This window comes from Sinocyclocheilus rhinocerous, unplaced genomic scaffold, assembly GCF_001515625.1.
Source record: "Sinocyclocheilus rhinocerous isolate Xijiao unplaced genomic scaffold, SAMN03320098_v1.1 scaffold2650, whole genome shotgun sequence".
Taxonomy (NCBI): domain Eukaryota; kingdom Metazoa; phylum Chordata; class Actinopteri; order Cypriniformes; family Cyprinidae; genus Sinocyclocheilus; species Sinocyclocheilus rhinocerous.
This window is the reverse complement of record NW_015659409.1, coordinates 19,032-33,884: the sequence shown is the minus strand read 5'-3', so window position 1 is coordinate 33,884 and position 14,853 is coordinate 19,032. Positions and strand designations below refer to the sequence as shown.

At 39.6% G+C, this 14,853-nt stretch overlaps 1 protein-coding gene across 1 annotated transcript in view; it reads left to right on the top strand.

Annotated features, from left to right (window-relative positions):
* The window catches only part of LOC107723871 (membrane-associated phosphatidylinositol transfer protein 3-like), a gene marked incomplete at its 3' end in the record, with an annotated part of 96,194 nt that overhangs the window by 67,430 nt on the left and 13,911 nt on the right, over positions 1-14,853 (top strand). The window contains exons 7-10 of the mRNA XM_016532600.1: positions 5,704-5,826; positions 6,900-7,072; positions 10,680-10,837; positions 10,986-11,156. Of these exons, the coding sequence (XP_016388086.1) occupies positions 5,704-5,826; positions 6,900-7,072; positions 10,680-10,837; positions 10,986-11,156 (625 nt within the window). The remainder of the gene's footprint in view (positions 1-5,703; positions 5,827-6,899; positions 7,073-10,679; positions 10,838-10,985; positions 11,157-14,853) is intronic.

Sequence of the window (14,853 nt, the reverse complement as noted above, 5' to 3'; positions counted from 1 at the left end):
ACTCTCTGCCAGCAGGTGGCGCTTAAAGCGTTTCCTGGTTTCCGCTGTAAACACAGCAGCGCTGAACTTATGAACTTTAAAGGGGTCATGTGATGCGATTTCATTTTTTCCTTTCTCTTTGGAGTGTTACAAGCTCTTGGTGCATAAAGAAGATCTGTAAAGTTGCAAAGACTAAAGTCTCAAATCCAAAGAGATATTCTTTATAAAAGTTAAGAGTTAGCCACACCTACCTAAAACGGCTCGTTCGAACACGCCCCCACATATCTACCTCACTATGTGGGAAGATTTGCATAACGCCGCCCAAATGTTCACGCAAAGAAAGAAGGCGTAACTTTTATTCTCGCTGTAGTTTTGTTGTTGCCGCTGCCGCCATGTCCTGAAGACGCTGTGTGCTTCGTTGTGAAAGCGAAGCTACTTTGTTTGGTCTTCCAAAAGAGGACGATATCCGCTTCGTCATGCCTAGAGCTGATCCGTGCTGGTTGCTGAGGGAATACATCAACTTAGTGCTGTGGATCGCCGGATTGGCTTTCACCGTTTTCACCGCTCCTTTGCCGGGACCGCCGTTCTCGACCCCGCCGCCTCAGCTCACTCTTGCCCGGCTTCAGCTCAGGCTAAGCCGGGGCTTTCGCACACGGTAGGCCGCTGTGTTTTTCGTTGTGAAAGCGAAACTACTTTGTTTGGTCTTCCAAAAGAGGACGATATCCGCTTCGTTATGCCTAGAGCTGATCTGTGCTGGTCGCTGAGGGAATACATCAATTTAGTGCTGTGGATCGCCGGATCGGCCCTCACCGTTTTCACCGCTCCTTCGCCGGGACCGCCGTTCTCGACCCCGCCGCCTCAGCTCACTCTTGCCCGGCTTCAGCTCAGGCTAAGCCGGGGCTTTCGCTCACGCTAGGCCGCTGTGTTTTTCGTTGTGAAAGCGAAACTACTTTGTTTGGTCTTCCAAAAGAGGACGATATCCGCTTCGTCATGCCTAGAGCTGATCTGTGCTGGTCGCTGAGGGAATACATCAACTTAGTGCTGTGGATCGCCGGATCGGCCCTCACCGTTTTCACCGCTCCTTCGCCGGGACCGCCGTTCTCGACCCCGCCGCCTCAGCTCACTCTTGCCCGGCTTCAGCTCAGGCTAAGCCGGGGCTTTCGCTCACGCTAGGCCGCTGTGTTTTTCGTTGTGAAAGCGAAACTACTTTGTTTGGTCTTCCAAAAGAGGACGATATCCGCTTCGTCATGCCTAGAGCTGATCCGTGCTGGTCGCTGAGGAAATACATCAACTTAGTGCTGTGGATCACCGGATCGGCTTTCACCGTTTTCACCGCTCCTTCGTCGGATCCGCCGGGACTGCCGTTCTCGATCCCGCCGCCTCAGCTCACGGTAAGCCGGGGCTTTCGCTCATGCTAGGCCGCTGTGTTTTTCGTTGTGAAAGCGAAACTACTTTGTTTGGTCTTCCAAAAGAGGACGATATCCGCTTCGTTATGCCTAGAGCTGATCTGTGCTGGTCGCTGAGGGAATACATCAACTTAGTGCTGTGGATTGCCGGCACATTTTATGGAGGACTGTTTACTGATCCTGGGAGAGTTAGGTTAGACTAAAATGCCGGCAGTTCTGACTCACGTAAGTACGTTTTCTTTTATCATTTGCCACTGATGATTCAAACGCGAGTTTTGGGCAGTGTGGATTAACGTTAGCACTTGTTGTTTGTCATTTCTCTGATCACAAATGCAGACAGGGTTTTATGTTTACGCGGCGCAATGCAACGCAACGCGTAAAACGACAGTATAAGTCATTATAATCAGTAATTATGTCCCCATTGGATGCAACAAATGCCTCGTTTGTAATGGGTTTTAATGTTTATGTCTCGTCGCTCCGTCCGGACACGGCATCAACAGTATGTGAGGGGCGTAACATTTCCGTCTCGCGCTTGAGGTATTCGGCCAATCACACGCATTGGATAGCTGGCCAATCAGAGCACACCTCGCTTTTTCAGACCGATGAACTTTGTAAAAATCGACGCGTTTCAAAAAGGCGGGGCATAGAGGAGAAACAATAATGTACAGTATGTGGAAAATAATGTGTTTTTTGAACTTTAAACCGCATAAACACATTTCATTACACCAAATACACAAAATAATGTTCTTTTTAGCAGCATCATATGACCCCTTTAAAAAGAGCGATTGATCACTTTGACATCAATGAGTGGCATCAACTCGAAGTACTGGGGCACATGCCTAACATCCAGCGTTTAAAAACTTGCTGATGTAGTGTATGGTGAACTTAATCTCTTAAAGTTCAGAGAGGTAATGAAACAAAAATGTTTAGTGTCTGTTGCTTTGTGAAGAGATCATCAGTTTGAAAAGTAACATGCACTTCACTTCCACAGTCTGAACCCTTACAGCTACGACGAGAGTTGCGTGTCCAGCAGCGTAGACCATCTACCTCTGGCCGCTTTACCACTGCTCGCCATTGCTGCTCCACACTACCAAGACGCTGTCGCAACTGTGATCGCCCGGGCCAACCAGGTGTACCACAGCTTTCTGCAGTCTCCAGAGGGACAGGGGTTCACAGGGCAGGTAAGTTCATGAGCACCCAACAATCTTAAAGGGATAGTTCACCCAAAAATAAAAATATTTTTTGTTAATTTATTCACCTTCAGGCCATCCAAGATGTTGGTGACGTTTTTTTCTTAAGTAGAACAACAAAGATAGGCTTTTATTAAACGAATCATGGAGTGAATTTCTCACCCACTGCTTTAAAACAGATATCGGTTGGACCTGATTCCAGTTCAGTGCGCAATAGCAGGCACACCAACACTTCATAGCCTATTTAGTAAATCTTACTGAAAATGACAGATTAAATAGTTTATATTGTAAAATCTATGTCTAGGTTTTGTTTTGTGAAAATCAAATAACAATTAGATGTAAAAAGTCCTCTTCCTGACATAAATGTAGAAGACTGAGGCGCTTCAACGAAGCGTTCTGCGGATCACCTTTATGAGACTGTCCGGGTCTGGAGTCATTAAGCACGGCATCAGCATTGGCACCTTCATCTGAATTTATTTGTTTAGGTCCAGATTTCTCTGCAGGTGTTTTATGTTGTAAAAAAATAAACACTGAATATCCATTCAAGCCATGCAACAGGCAAGCAGTATCCGCCAAAATGCAGATTTGTCATGCCACAACTTCTTATGCAAATGAGATTGGAAAGCATTAGTAAGTTTGATTTGATTTATTAATTTATGTGCATAATGACATATGCACAGGCGCATACTCACACGTAAGCTGACGCTGTTTGTTTACAACAGAGATAGGGACTCGTGTGCAGACCTTCACCAGCAGTACCAATGTCTAAAGCACACAACGTAAAAGTTTCTATGGCTGACGATTTCGATGTGAAAGAGGATGACATGGAATTTTTTGCACAGGCCTACTTGTTCAAACCAGAATGTCATGCGATGACAACAGAAGTAGAGTCGATTTGGATCAGATGTTGTAAATCTGTGAAATGTCAATCATCCCAAATGGGACACGGACACAAACGTAATCTTACTTTTTTAAAATTTGTTCCAGCATCCAGGATAAGCAGAGGCAAGTACCATTTTCACGAACAATAAAACACACGTGTCCTCACTGTCCGTTGTAAACAAACAGCGTCAGCTCACGTGTGTTCTTGGTCATCTCTCTCAGTTTTTTTAGACATTGGTACATCTGGTGAAGGTCTGCACATGAGTCCTCACTCTTCGTTGTAAACAAACAGCGTCAGCTTATGTGTGTGCTATGTGACAGAGGACGTTTGCGCTTCAGACAGTCATGAACGCGCTGAGCACTGTTTGCCCAGGCTGTGGATTAAAGGTAATAATGTTGTAAATAATGTTCAGTTTTTTTGCACAGGCCAAATATTTCGCTTCGTAAGACCTCAATGTATAGTCAGGATCCACATAAACCGGCAGTCATAGTCAGACGTGCCACTGTATGAAACGCCAAGGACAGCGGTTTCACCTTAAAATCTTCTTTACTGTTCTACTGAAGAAAAAAAGTCACCTACATTTTTGGATGGCCTAAGGGTGAGTAAATTAATAGCAAATTTTCATTTTTGGGTGAACTATCCCTTTAAGGTGCCATCACATTAGCAAAATGTTGGTGCATGCATAAAGATTTGCTCACACAGAAGTTCCAGGCAAACCAAGCAGCTTACTTTGGTCAACCTGCGTGGGGAACTTTTTCACCCTGATGCAAAGCTATTCACAATAGCTCAGATTCCTATAGAGTGCAACAGTCGGGTTCCAGAATAAAATTAAAAATAGGGAATTTGATTGATTTTAGAGAAATTGAGAAATTGATAACTGATAATTAGGTAAGCCATCATTTTTCATGAATTCAACTTATTTTTTAAAATAAGAATTATGCTTAGTGTAATTTCTGGTGAAAAACTACATTACTCATGATGCTGTAAAGAAAATTCCTCCAATCAGAGAGTTGCAGTGAGGAAATAAAAAAAAAAAGAGCTCGGCAGGGAACACCCACTCCCATAAAGCACCACAAATTAATTAATCGAGTTGTTCTTGCTATGCTCTCAACAACTTAAAAAGAATCATTTTGTATTTCTCCATTGTTCAATTATGTCCATTATGTAATTCACAGTGTTTCATGGGAATGTAGTTCTCTCCCTCATTAAAGCCGTTAAGCACACAGTCTTATACATTTGTCTTTTTGTCTGATTTTCAAATACTTTTGGCTTCAAATAGAAGTTGTTGTAATGTTGTGATTCACCTCATAGATGGTTGGTTTGGTTCATAGCTGATAATACTTCAACAAAGACTTTTTAAAAATCCCTATAGAAAAAAACAAATGGGAAAAAAAAAACTTTTAGAACAAGTGCCATGGAAAATGTGGGCGGGACTGTTGCACTCTATTGAAATTATATTTCGTTTGCAGATTTTTGCAGAGCAATGGCAAATGTTACTGCGAGTTTAGTCTCAGTCCAGAAAACATTTTTGGCTGTTTTTCCGGAACAAATTAGATCTGGTCACACAGGCAGATGAGGGTGGTCCCAGATCAGTATTAGAAAGGCAAACTGTGTGGAGCATCAGTGGGAAGGGTGTGTGGGTCCCTGGCAGTGAAAGTGACTCATCAGTGATGAGTCATTCAAAACAGATGAAAAGGAAGGGGGTCTTTCCACTCGTCTTGCTCCATAATCTCACATGATTAATCCAATAACACACTCCTGTCAATTTAGAAGGCACAATGATTTGCTGAAGTGGTGATCGCAGTTTATGAGCTGTGTTTCAAGTGTTGACTCTCTAGGGAGCCGGACCATTCAAATAGGGCCTGAATGGCATATTAGCCTTCTGATTTTGGGGAAAAATTGAGTTGCTTTTTTACAAAGCATAGCTGTGTAGTTTATTTAAAGCATGCCACCGACTCCTCTGTTGTTGACACAGATAATTAGACCTGTGGATTATTATTAGTTTGTGGAGTATCCATGCATTAATTGAGCTCACCATGGAGCTGCTCATCAACAGCAAACAGGAAAACATAGAGTTACAGCTCTGTTGTTTCTGTATGATTAATTAAACGTGTTATAGTGACTGTCAGGCTGCACTGTAGATTGAGCTGTCTTTATGCAATCCTGAGATTTGCCTGACAGTGTTGATTGCATGTAAAAACACTGCACTGATTCTGGCTGAATTTGTCTGTGTGTGTTTGTACAGGTGTGTTTGATGGGTGACTGTGTGGGAGGTGTGCTGTGTTTCGACGCTCTCTGTTTCAGCAACAGCCCACGACACAGCAGCCCCATCCACACCAGCCGACATAACAGCACAGAGAGCTTAAAGGTATGGACAGAAACACTGAATCACTCGCTCACATAGTAAACACATCTGTAACTTTCATTCTTTGCTTCCCTTGTCTTAGAGTGGTTCTGGTAAAAAAAAAAAAATCACCTGAGTAGGAATACACTGTTGACAATAAATTACATATTACACAAAATAAATGAAAAATAAAAAGCTAAAAACTAGAACAAATCTTTTTAAATGCTACAAGTCAATCTAGGCATCACAACTTTACAATGTACAGTATAAAAATAGATATTCGTTTTGAGATTTGCTGAAGATTACATTTAACAGTTTTGAAATTATTAGTGTTTTTAATAAGTAACTTTAAATGAGTGTTATATGATGATAAGAAAACGTTTTAAAAAGGTTACAAAAAAGTGCATGCACAATGAAATGCCCAATATCTGCTGATAATGGTATATAAAAAAATGTTACCAAAATAAATAAAGGTAAAAAAAAAAAAAGGATAAATACTGCATGCACAATGAAATGCCTAATACTGACTTTTTTTTTTACTTAGACAGCAATGAGATTTTATTGGAGAGCAAAAGGAGAATTTTGATTGTCTGATTTTTCCCTAGTAGTATCACATCTTTAAAGTTGTAGATGAAATCTCAACAATGTCACAAACTCTGCTCAGATATGCCAAGATATCAAAGTCTGAATATTTAATATCTCAATATAAAAATGTCTCATCAAAATTCATGGCGAAATACTCTTAGCTGTTCTATCCACATTCATTTCATAGCTCTGTATTATAACTCAGAATGTCGATAATTATCTCATTTATGTTTATGTTTTATCTCTGAACCCTCTGAGACAAAGTTGATAAAAAAACATCACTCAGAGCTCATTTTAGTCTTCTAAGCTATGAAAGAGCAACTTCTGAGCAGATTCCTGTGGGTTTTCCAATCACACTACTGTGATCTTCAGGGAGCACAGAACAGCTGTCACATCAGACACACCATCCAGACTTTATTTGACACTGTACTTCAGAGCACTTTTATATTATTTGCACATTTATATAAATTATGACTGTTCAACTGGCTGTCTCACATTTTCCACACACTCAGGATAACCCTGAGGTCAGTCCGAGTCTGAGCTCCAGCAAACGTCTTAGCAGGAGCAACATTGACTTATCTGCCCCCAGTGAGACCCGCAACAGGAAAACTCCACTCAGCCTCAAACAGAGCGACTCGTATGATGGAGAGTCCTCTGGCAGCCAGCACCACCCGTTCCTCAGCAGGTACTGCATGCTTGAAAGAACACACACCAGAATTTGAACCTGCTTCTAGAAGTGTTTCTATTACAATATTTTCTCCATGCAGAAACAATTTCTGAAGAGTGTCAACATTGCTCTTGTTTTTTGAGTAGACTGACATATCATTGGTGTGTTCATTTTTTTGAACAATGGCAGGGAGTATTTGCATTAGTTTCGTAATTAGTTTTAGTAAATTGGCATATTTTAATTGTTTTTGGTGCAAATAAGCATTCTTAGTGATTTTTAGGATTATTTATGCTTCCATTTAATATGTTTCTTTTAGTAAGAAATCAGAAGAAGATTACCCAGATGTGTCCCCCTGGACAAGACATACATAAATGTATCACCCCTTTTCCTCAGTTCTGTTTATCAATATTATCTGCTTGATGGCATGTTGCGTGCGCCTGCAGTGCTATTAATAGTCACAGCTGCAGTCAGTGTGCAAGTACTGTATGAGAGATTGAAGGACGACTGAACAATGCCTTTTCGCAGAAGTTGCTCAATACCATAGCAGCAAAAGACCAAATATCCAACTGTTTATCGTCTAAATTATCCTATTTAGGGTATTTATGTGGCAAGAGAGATTTGTTGTAGACACAACACTGTTGTTGTCATAAGTCTCCAGCACAGCTCTTTTATTAAAAGAGTTCCTGAATATTCCTGCGTACAACAATAGCGTTCCATGTTTTGATAACCCTGAGGTCAGTCCGAGTCTGAGCTCCAGCAAACGTCTTAGCAGGAGCAACATTGACTTATCTGCCCCCAGTGAGACCCGCAACAGGAAAACTCCACTCAGCCTCAAACAGAGCGACTCGTATGATGGAGAGTCCTCTGGCAGCCAGCACCACCCGTTCCTCAGCAGGTACTGCATGCTTGAAAGAACACTGACCAAAGTTTTGACCTCTTGGAAATGCTGTGAGTAAGTGTTTCTATTACAATATTTTCTCCATGCAGAAACAACTCCTGAAGAGAGTTTTTTTTTTACATTATTCTTGTTTTTTTTTTTTGAGTAGACTGGCATGTTATCATTGGCATGAGTTTGAGGTGGGACTACTATTTAAAAAAAATTTTTTTTTTTTTTTTTCGAACAATGGCAGAAGGGAAAATTTGCATTAGTTTCATAATTGGTTTTCATAAATTGGCATTTTTTAAAATTGTTTTTGGCGCAAATAAGCATTCTTAGTGATTTTTAGGATTATTTATGCTTCCATTTAATATGTTTCTTTTAGTAAGAAATCAGAAGAAGATTACCCAGATGTGTCCCCCTGGACAAGACATACATAAATGTATCACCCCTTTTCCTCAGTTCTGTTTATCAATATTATCTGCTTGATGGCATGTTGCGTGCGCCTGCAGTGCTATTAATAGTCACAGCTGCAGTCAGTGTGCAAGTACTGTATGAGAGATTGAAGGACGACTGAACAATGCCTTTTCGCAGAAGTTGCTCAATACCATAGCAGCAAAAGACCAAATATCCAACTGTTTATCGTCTAAATTATCCTATTTAGGGTATTTATGTGGCAAGAGAGATTTGTTGTAGACACAACACTGTTATTGTCATAAGTCTCCAGCACAGCTCTTTTATTAAAAGAGTTCCTGAATATTCCTGCGTACAACAATAGCGTTCCATGTTTTGACCCTCAGTAACAGCTAACAATTTATGTCATTGTGCATAAAATTGCGTATCAAATGAAGCATATCCTAACCCTAAGCTGTGTCATGTCAAGGGGGAAATTGAGTCACTGGGTAATACATGAACTGTTTTAAATCAAATTTGAACACAAATTAGAATAAATACATTATTTTGAAATGGCACTTTCCCATTTTCCAAAGTACTGAATCCCATAAGCCAATCAGGAAAATATAATATTATAATGTGAATATTTGAAAGTACTGAAACCTGTTTGGAAAAAATCTAATCAAACTATTTGATTGTTTATTTAATAATTTACTATTACTCTGAATATTTTTGAATGTTGTGAGTAAACCCATTTAACATTTTTAGTTACATGTTAATTTTTACTATTACATTTTAATATTTAATATATTTAATATATAATATATAATATTATACTGTAATATTCAGACTATTTAAATTTTGTGACATTTTCAGCATTTGTTTTTACTTAGTATTTCCTGGATGCAATGCTTGCTATCTTTTTTAGTCACAGGTAAATCTTACCCTGAAAAAAAAAATGCTTCATTTGGTAATGCAGCCTAATCTTTCATCAAAAATGCATGTTTATATATCGGTAATTCATCAACAAGCATCAACAAGCCTCCTTATTTGTATGTTCAAATGTATATTTAGACTGCAATACATTTGCTGTTACATAAAACTTTTATTTGGCACATAGAAAATGCATATTGATAGCAAAATGCAAAAAGTTTAACATACACACACACACACACACACACACACATATATATATATATTTATTTTTTTTGCATACAGGTAGGATTTTTTTTCTATAAAAATGCTTGCTTAAGGGCACCGTGACGCTGGTTGCCTTTGCGACTGATATTGATGATTGATCTACCGACCTTCTCAATACCAGCCCTTCCAATGCAAGTTATCTTATACAGAGGTTTTTAGATCTTGCACCTTTGTGCAGTCACTAAAGGGCCGCTGAGAGGAGTACTGGACAAAAGCACTGTTTCTCACCAAGAACTGATAGCGCTGCACCTTAGGGAGACTTATCACTTAGCTCATCCATACCCCTCAGCTCTACTACATTTCATTCCCAATCATCTGTCCCCGGGGTCCTGCACACCCCATCCTTTTCACACTCATTCTGAGGAGAGATAGCCAGTCAGAGTCTTTAAGAACTTTTCTGTCATCGCTCCAAGCATGATGGTAATAAAGACAAACAATGTGAGAAAACAGGGTGGAGATTTGAAAGGCAGTGAGGAGGAGAGGAAGAGTTGTTGACAGTTTAATAGAAAGATTCTTGCTGTAATCCGTTGGGGTTGGATATGATTTTATATGAGGGTATGCACATTTTGTTTTTATATCTGTGAGGACAACTGTATATTCTGCTTTGTTTTGTCTGGGTGTTCTGGACTGCTTAAAGAAATAGCTCACCAAAAATGAAAATTTGATGAAAATGTACTCACCCTCAGGCCATCAAGGATCAGTTTGTTTCTAGAGAAAGCAATATTATGAATGGAGGACTTGTATTTTAGCCAGAAGCAACAGTTTAAATAAAAAAAAATGTCTTGATGGATTTTTTTCTTTCAAACATGCTGCTTTTCACTTCACAAGACATAAATTGATGAACTGGATTTGTGTGGGTTACTTGTGGATTATTGTTATGTTTTTATCAGCTGTTTGGACTCATGCTGATGGCCCCCATTCACTGCATAGGATCCATTGGTGAGCAAGTGATGTAATGCTAAATTTCTCCAAATCTGTTCTGATGAAGAAACAAATGCATTTACATCTTGGATGGCCTGAGGGAAAATTTACAGAAAATATTTGTGTGAACTATTGCTTTAAACAACTCCAAAATTGCCCAGAGTCATCCAAAGGCAACAATTATGTGGCATAACTTTATAAGTAAATGTCATCTTTTTTTGTGTGTGTATTCAGTCTGATACAGGATGGAACAGACCTGAGACCAAGCAGCAGCACCGGTCTAGTGTTGAATCCAGGTCGCTTTGACTTTGAGGTGTCGGATTGTTTTCTGCTGGGTTGTCCTCTTGGATTGGTGCTAGCTATGAGACGCACTGTGCTTCCAGCTGTCCAGGGTTGGTGTGGAAATTCTCCAATTAATGACCAGGACACATTGTCCTTTGAATACACTGGCAGCCATTCCTGTTAGGTTTGATTTTCTTCCTCCTCAATCATATTTACAATTAATTTTGTCTTTTTTTATCTTTTGTGTTTATCCTGCAGTGTCTCAGCTCCGGCCTGCATGTTCACAGATCTTCAATCTGTTTTACCCTTCTGACCCGTCGGCCTCTAGACTGGAGCCATTGCTGCACTCTCAATTCCACAAACTGCCTCCGTTCCCTGTGCCCCGCTACCAGCGTTATCCTCTGGGAGACGGCCGTTCCACCCTTATCGGTGAGTGAGATATCCTGTTGAGAATCAATTAAACTGTTTGCCGCTAAACCACATGCACAAATAAAAAGCAATATTCACTCATTTGTTCTTTTTATTATGTTTCATAATTGCTTTGTCACAGTAATGCGCTTATCTTGGGTTGCCAAATTGACTCTGTGTGCTATTTTGAGGAATTATTCTGGTTTGGTTGTTAACAAGGTTTTCTGGGGAAGAAACTACACTGGATTTTTTTGTGACTTCCTCTTTTTGTATGCATCCTTTTCCAGACAGACGACTGCTAACCTGAGCAATACTGTGCCCCCTCTCGCCCCCCTTACATTCTTTTACTCAGTGCCAGATTCCCTGGAGTTTTACCAAGTTCTGTAGGCTGGTGTCTCGCTCTGTAATGAGTTCCTGATTTATTTAGAGCCTATTTTATCCTGCTTTGCAGACATATGTAACTTGTATGTCATCCATTTTAGGCTCGTTCTATATTCTAGACTAGGCCAAATATTATTGAGCTAATGATGTATCTGTTACGGAGCTGACAAGACGTGAGACGTGCGGATCCATGTGCAAGCTTTATTAAAAGCAGAGGAGGTCAGAAACACAGGCAGGGTCGAACAGTGGCAAACAGGTATATGGCGGGCAAGACACAAGAATAATCCTAGGGCTAGCGTAGGTCAACGATCGGCGAACAGAATCACAAGGGTGAGACAGGAGGGATAAATCCAGGAAAACAGGCAAAGATCAGAAACCAAGAAAACAGACGAGGCAGACTAAGCTAAGGCAGGGTAAACTAAACAGGCTCCGTAGTGTAGCTATCAAAACGATAAGCGCTAAACAATACTCGGCAGTTAGAAAGGAGTGAGACTGAGTGTTAAATAGTGAGTGAGTGATATGAAACAGCTGTGTGCAATCAGTGCTGTGTGCAATCAGTGTAATGAATGATGGGATATGTAGTCCGGGGTGATATGCAACAGTGTGTGGTGCGAGAGTCAATGAAATGGAAAGAGTGACCTCTGATGGCTAGCAGACGGAAGTTCATGGACCGGATACGTAACAGTATCAGTTTTAAACCTTTCAATGACAGAAATAATGAATCTGGCTAAACTAGTGTTTTAGTATTATTCATATAATATTATAGTATTTATAATATACTAAATATATTTATAAATACTTACTACGTTTTGAATTAGCTTGTATTTTTATATATTCATTTTAGTTTTAGATTTAGTGATTTTTATTAGATTTTTTTATTAGATCTTTCTAGTTTGCTTAAATAGATTTTTCAGTTTTATTTTTTGGCAATTTTAGTATTTCGGTTATTTTATTTCAGTTAGTTGCCAAGTTTTATAATTTTGTTTGTATTCAGGTTTGCATCTAGCACACACACACATATATAAAATATTTTTCAGCATTATTTCAGTTAACAGATTTTTCAGAAAATGAAAAGATTGATTCAAAATATCTTTGTGAACTGAAACAATGAAAAGTAAACAAATTTGAAAACGCTTAATGATAATAATCTCAAGGAACATAAAACTCCACTCTAAATATGATGTGTAAATGAGCTGTTTTTAAGATCATTTGACAGGAAAGCAAATATATACAGTATTAACTGTGAAACCTTCCTGAAAAAGGAGAGATTACAACCCTCATCAACACAATTCAACAGAGAGAGGCATCAGCAATTGAGAGGAAACAGTCTGTGTCTCACAGGAAATGTGACACTGACTTTTAATTATATCAAGTCTCACTCTGCTGATCATAGGTGAAGAATGTCACAATATTTGTTAGATACTGAGGCGTGGATGTGTTTAATTTAATGCATGCGCACACCCACCACACACACATGCTCTGTTTTAATGCAGTACTTAATAATTGCCGTCCTAATGGAGTATCTCTGGAGTGGCCTCCCATGTGTACAGTTCTTTCATTATGAATCATTACAGATTTACTCAGCGGGCCTTTAATGTGAGAAATGTATCTGATATCCATCTGTTTTTGTGTTTATGCTGTTCCTGTGCATTTGGATTCCTTCATTTCATTTGGCGGCTGACTGAAAATCTGGAGCCATTCATTTCAAGTAGCTGGAAACTGGGGACTGTGATCCCAAAGCCATATGTGAAGTGACATCATGAGTTCTTTTTCTCATTACACTGAAGAACAGCCTGATTCTTTCCACTGAACTCTGTATTGCCTTCAGCCCCTCATGCCCAGAGCTCATATACCACCTCGCCCTAATCTCAAAGGTCTCTCGTGTTATTCTAAAGCGCAGTAGTAAATGCTGTATCCTGCTGTGCCTTAGTCTTAAATCTTCTCAGAGTTGCCTGGTCATTTTGAAGTCACACTAAGCCAGTTTTTTGAGCAAGACCTTTTGCTCAATTCACTTTTCACAAAGACCCGCCTCCCTTATTACTGTTGCTATGTCCGGCAAGCTATGGCGCTGCCCATCATTGTTCTCATACAGTGAAAAATACATCACGGAGCAAAGAAGACACTGACAACGCGCCGACAGACAAGACAGAACAGGTTACTTTTGATATGAAACAAAGTCTCAGCTTTCAAATTTTGTCATTTTTTAAGAAATTCAATTAATAATACCATTTTGTGACTCTTTAATGTGTCGTGACAGATCAATGTAGTGACTCAGTTCAAGCGGCACGTGAATCAGTCATCTAGTCCAGGCAGGGCCAGATTTACCTCTTTTCATGACATAGGCAAAGCAAATTTTTGGGCCCCCCTTCCCTATTAATATGTTAGGCCTAATATTACCACCCAAGCAAACGAAAGTATTTCTTAATCAGTGCAAACCATTACAGTGTTTTCTATCGCAATAAGCGCTTGCGTTCAGTCAATAAAAATCAAATGTAGTTCTTAATTTGTTTGAGAACTGAGAAAGACCATTCCATTAATAGGTGCGGCGTCGTGGCCACATAATAACCACTTCGGGAGTGCATTTCTCTAATAATTTTAACGGCCTGGAGTCACAACCACTCATCAAGACTGTTCAGATGATTGTTTCAAGACATTTGACATGTTTCTGTCCTGAAATCTCATGTGTTGAACTAATTTTTTACGCACCTCATCCCAAACCTTCTGTTGCAAATTCCAAAACGTCTTATATAGTATTATAATAGCATTATATAGTGGTTCAACGCATTATATTGTGGCTTTTTTGAGTCACAGATCGGACTATTTTTTCGTATAAGCAAGAAAAAAATATTTAAAGCACAGAGAATGACAATGCCGTGAAGGGTTTTTGACATAGGCTAATTTTATGTGTATGTATACGCAACTCGGTATTTCTGCGCTGTCTGAAACACGTCTCTTGTGCGCGCTTTGATTGTGTGCGAGAACAGCGCGTGAGTAACGAATTGAGCTCTCTTTCGTTTCTTCTTCTTCTGGTTTAAAATTGCTTGTACGTGTAAATTGGCAAATTAATCTGCGAATCACATGCCTGCCGAACGGTAGGGTCTCATCCGTACGTATTACGGATCAACTGCGATCCGTTTAACTCCTAATATATGACAGATCAAAGCAATCTTTAATTTACTTATTTAACATGAAATTGTCAAATTGCTACTCCATTTCAATCGCATTCAAAGAAAATACAGAATAATTAGAACAATCATTAACATAAATAAGTAACCGAGTGTCATATCTATACAAATTTTTCCCAGAACGTTCTTGCGACCCGGTAGCAATTCTTCCA